We start from the raw sequence: 3,608 nt of genomic DNA, 5'->3' as shown, positions 1-3,608 counted from the left end.
GTAGCCGCTGCCTTCGGCTCAGGTCATGATCTCAGGGTCCTGGGATCGAGCCCCGCATCGGGCTCTTTGCTCAGCGGGGAGCCTGCTTCTCTCTCTCTCTGCCTGACTCTCTGCCTACTTGTGATCTCTCTCTCTGTCAAATAAATAAATAAATAAATAAAATTTCACCAACTTTATCAATTCTATGATGCATATATTTTCACATTTTATTTTCTATAACATCTTAAAATGCATTAGGAGGCATCTCGAAATTTTTGTTGTATGATGGTTATCTAGAAACTTTATTTTCCTTCCTAACAACACATAAAATATTGGTGCATGTTATAATCAATGACACGTTAGTCAATAAAACATAGTAAGTGACCTCAAGGTTTATAGGACAATACCTGGTGAAGAACAGATTCTACAAATGTACTGTACAACTTCCAGGTCGTCTTCTCCCAGACCACCAAGACTATTCATTCCCAAGATCAGTCATTCTGGCCTATCAGCAGTTTCCTAAATTCTCCATCTATCTACACATGAAGCTCCCTCCTAGAGCTGCACCCCACCCCTCACCCATGCACTGTACCCTGACCACTAAATCCCTATTAGCTATTCTAAGAATTTGCTCAAATTCCGTGAGGTCTTGCCTGTCCCCACAGGCAAGGGTCAGACTTAAGCATTTCCATTCCAGGTATCCATCTTGTAGACTCTTCAGTGTAAGATGAACCATATCATATCACGTTAGGTTTTTTCTTTAACACATATGTCTCTCTCCCTGCCCTAAACCTAGTACAGGTCCTGGGAGCTGGAGATTGTCTTATTCAGCCCAGTATGTCCCACACTTAACACAAGGCCACACACAAAGAAGATACTTGGGAAATGCTTGTTGATTGACTATAAGCAGCTCATCTTCCTACTGCCCTCTCTCTCAAGAGTCACCTTTAGTGTTCACAGTGGCAATGCATTTTGTAGTCCTCACATCCCAGATGCGAATGGTTTTGTCTCCAGATGCTGTGACAAAGAGGTCAGGATTACTTGGATGCCAACAAAGCTGGTCCACACTATCCCCATGTCCCCGATAATTGTTTTCTTTGACCTGAAAGAACAGAATCCAATGCCACTTCACACATAAGTACCCGCCTCCACATGTGACTTCTAAACCTTATTCAAACCAAGGTACCTTGTGGCAAAGAAAAAGCCAGAAAATTTAAACGAATTTTTAAATTTTTAAACCCCTTCCCCAAAACTCTTCCCAATACCCTCCTCCCTTCCTCTCCAATCACTCTGAATTGTTCTGAAATTTGGATTCCACAGCAATGCCCTAACTCTTTTGCCCTCCCTGGCCTTCCTCCTTCTTTTTGGTTCTCCACATTTAGTCTACCAAGGTTCTCAATCTTCTTGCTCACTCTCACAGGAAGCCTCCTTACCACCATAGGGACCCCACCACCACCACAGCCTCTAGCCACTCCTCACCACCACACAACTCCTTCCTACCACTCTCATACACCCCACCTCACTCGAATCCCATCTACCCTCCTCACCACCAGTCCTCATCCTCTCCTCGCCTCCACTCCCAGCTCATCTTTACACCTCCTTACTGCTACACTCCCTCACACCCCCACCTCCCTCTTACCACCACCATCTTCCTCTCTACCACATTCCCTCCAGATCCCTAATCATTACCCTTCTCACTCCCGCACTCCTCCAGCGTGCACTACACAACCCCCTTCTCCCCACACCCCTCCCTTCTCCTCGCCTCCATCCCTCATTCTCTCCACCACCACACCTCGCTTTACCACAGACCCTCTCTCTGGCCTGGGCCGGTCCCTGACAGCTTACCAACCGGTCCTTCTCCAGCAGGAATACGCTGGCCGTCTTGTCGAAAGACCCCGAGGCCAAGCGACGCCCATCGCAGCTCCAGGCCACCGAGTGCACCTTGGCGCTATGTGCAGGGAACTCGCGAGTCTTGCTGTGGCCGCGGAAGAGCTCCTGCATTCCCAGCACGTAGCGTGTTGGGCCGCTGGTCACTGAATACCATGGAGCCATTGAACCAGGACCGCTCTGACCAAGCGCCGAGGGCCCCATAGCCGCCGCAGCTACCGCCATGGCGAGCTCCCAGGAGGCCGCGTTCCTACAACAACCTTAGCGCAGTCAGTCCTGCCGCCGCCGACGCACGCATGCGCCTGGAAGAGAGGCTCTTCCTGCACAGCCGCAATGCGGGCCATCCGAGCAAGGACTACAAATCCCGGCATGCAACACGCGCGCTTCCTTTTCAAACAGGAATGATTACAATTAAGCTTCCTTCAGTTAGTGATTCTGGAGGTTTAAGGGCCTATTTCCCCCATACCTACTGCCTAGTAGATATATTTGTATCTTGCTTAATTTAAGAAAGGAAAACCAACAATATCCTTCCAAACCTCAAATCCCCATCAACAAAAGACCTTTTATTCAAGGGTTGATCCCCACCACTCAGTCTCCTACCTTAGAACAGAAGGTCCTCTACTCTTCGGTGGAGAAGGACCCACTGGTGAATTAGAGGTTTGCGGGGGTACAGAGTGGGGAGGAGAGGGATTGAGAAGGAGTCTTGAGATGTCTTTAAATAAACAAATTCTCCGGTCTTGAAAGGTATTATTGATGAGGGACAGAAGCAGAAAAAAATGTTCACCTTTAGTCCGGAAGCCTGATGTATAGCCTGCATAGTTCCAGCATGGATGGAATGCGTAGTGACTGCTACATTCTCTCCGTTCTCGTTCTCTTTCTCTCTCTCTCTTTCTCTCTTTCTCTCTTTCTCTCTCTCTCTCTCTCTTTAAAGGTTTTTACTTATTTGACAGAGAGATAGAGCATAAGTAGGCAGGGCAGCAGGCAGATGGAGAGGGAGAAGCAGGTTCTTCACTGAGCAGGGAGCCTGAGGTGCAGCTCGATCTCAGGACCCTGGGATTGTGACCTGACCAGAAGGCAGACGCTTAATTGACTGAGCCACTCGGGCACCCCTGGTTACTACATTCCTAAAAGGTCTCATGACTGCCTGTGTATCTCGCCAATAGTTAATATCAAGCTGAATGATAAGCACCAGAGAAATCTTTCGAAAATAGTTTCATGAGTAGAAATTTGAAGAAAACATTTCTGATCTAATACTGCCTGCACATCCTGACCCCCTTGAGCAGTAAGCATACAACCACCAGCTTCATACAGCAAAAGAGCATATCTTTCTGCTCACAGGACCTATCACCCATGCCACTTAAGTAAACTTACTAAGTTGCACCGCAAAACACCTCAGGAATTCTTTCTTGACCATCATGTTCTGTGATCCCACAACACTGCATGCACATGATTAGATATGCAAAAACGTAAAAGATACAGGATAAAAAGTAAATGTCCATTTGTGTCACACACACACACCCCCCCAGATTATTCCCAATGTTCTCACGCCTACCTTAAACCACAAGTCCAGTGGTTCCTTGCTGAAGAAACCACTGATGAGCTGCCTGCACCAACCAAGGCCCTGGAGAAGGACTGTGGGCTGGGGAAGGGTTTTGGTGGTAAGCAGGTAGCTAGAGAAACAAATTTTGGGGGGATGGTCTGGGTGACTCAGTCAATTAAGCATCCAGATCTTGATCTCAGCT

The 3,608-nt window shown here is 47.6% G+C and overlaps 1 protein-coding gene across 1 annotated transcript in view; it reads right to left on the bottom strand.

The window, feature by feature from the left end:
• The window catches only part of LOC111140926 (THO complex 3), a 19,028-nt gene extending 16,886 nt beyond the window's left edge, over positions 1–2,142 (bottom strand). The window contains exons 1-2 of the mRNA XM_022493192.1: positions 1,825–2,142; positions 925–1,081 (exon numbers count right to left, since the gene is read on the bottom strand). Of these exons, the coding sequence (XP_022348900.1) occupies positions 925–1,081; positions 1,825–2,091 (424 nt within the window). The 5' untranslated portion in view covers positions 2,092–2,142. The remainder of the gene's footprint in view (positions 1–924; positions 1,082–1,824) is intronic.
• Positions 2,143–3,608: the final 1,466 nt, after the last annotated feature.

This window comes from Enhydra lutris, unplaced genomic scaffold (genome assembly GCF_002288905.1).
Source record: "Enhydra lutris kenyoni isolate GAN:26980312 unplaced genomic scaffold, ASM228890v2 scaffoldscaffold5, whole genome shotgun sequence".
Classification (NCBI taxonomy): domain Eukaryota; kingdom Metazoa; phylum Chordata; class Mammalia; order Carnivora; family Mustelidae; genus Enhydra; species Enhydra lutris.
Note: the sequence above shows the minus strand (reverse complement) of the source record. Positions and strands in the feature narration are given on the sequence as shown.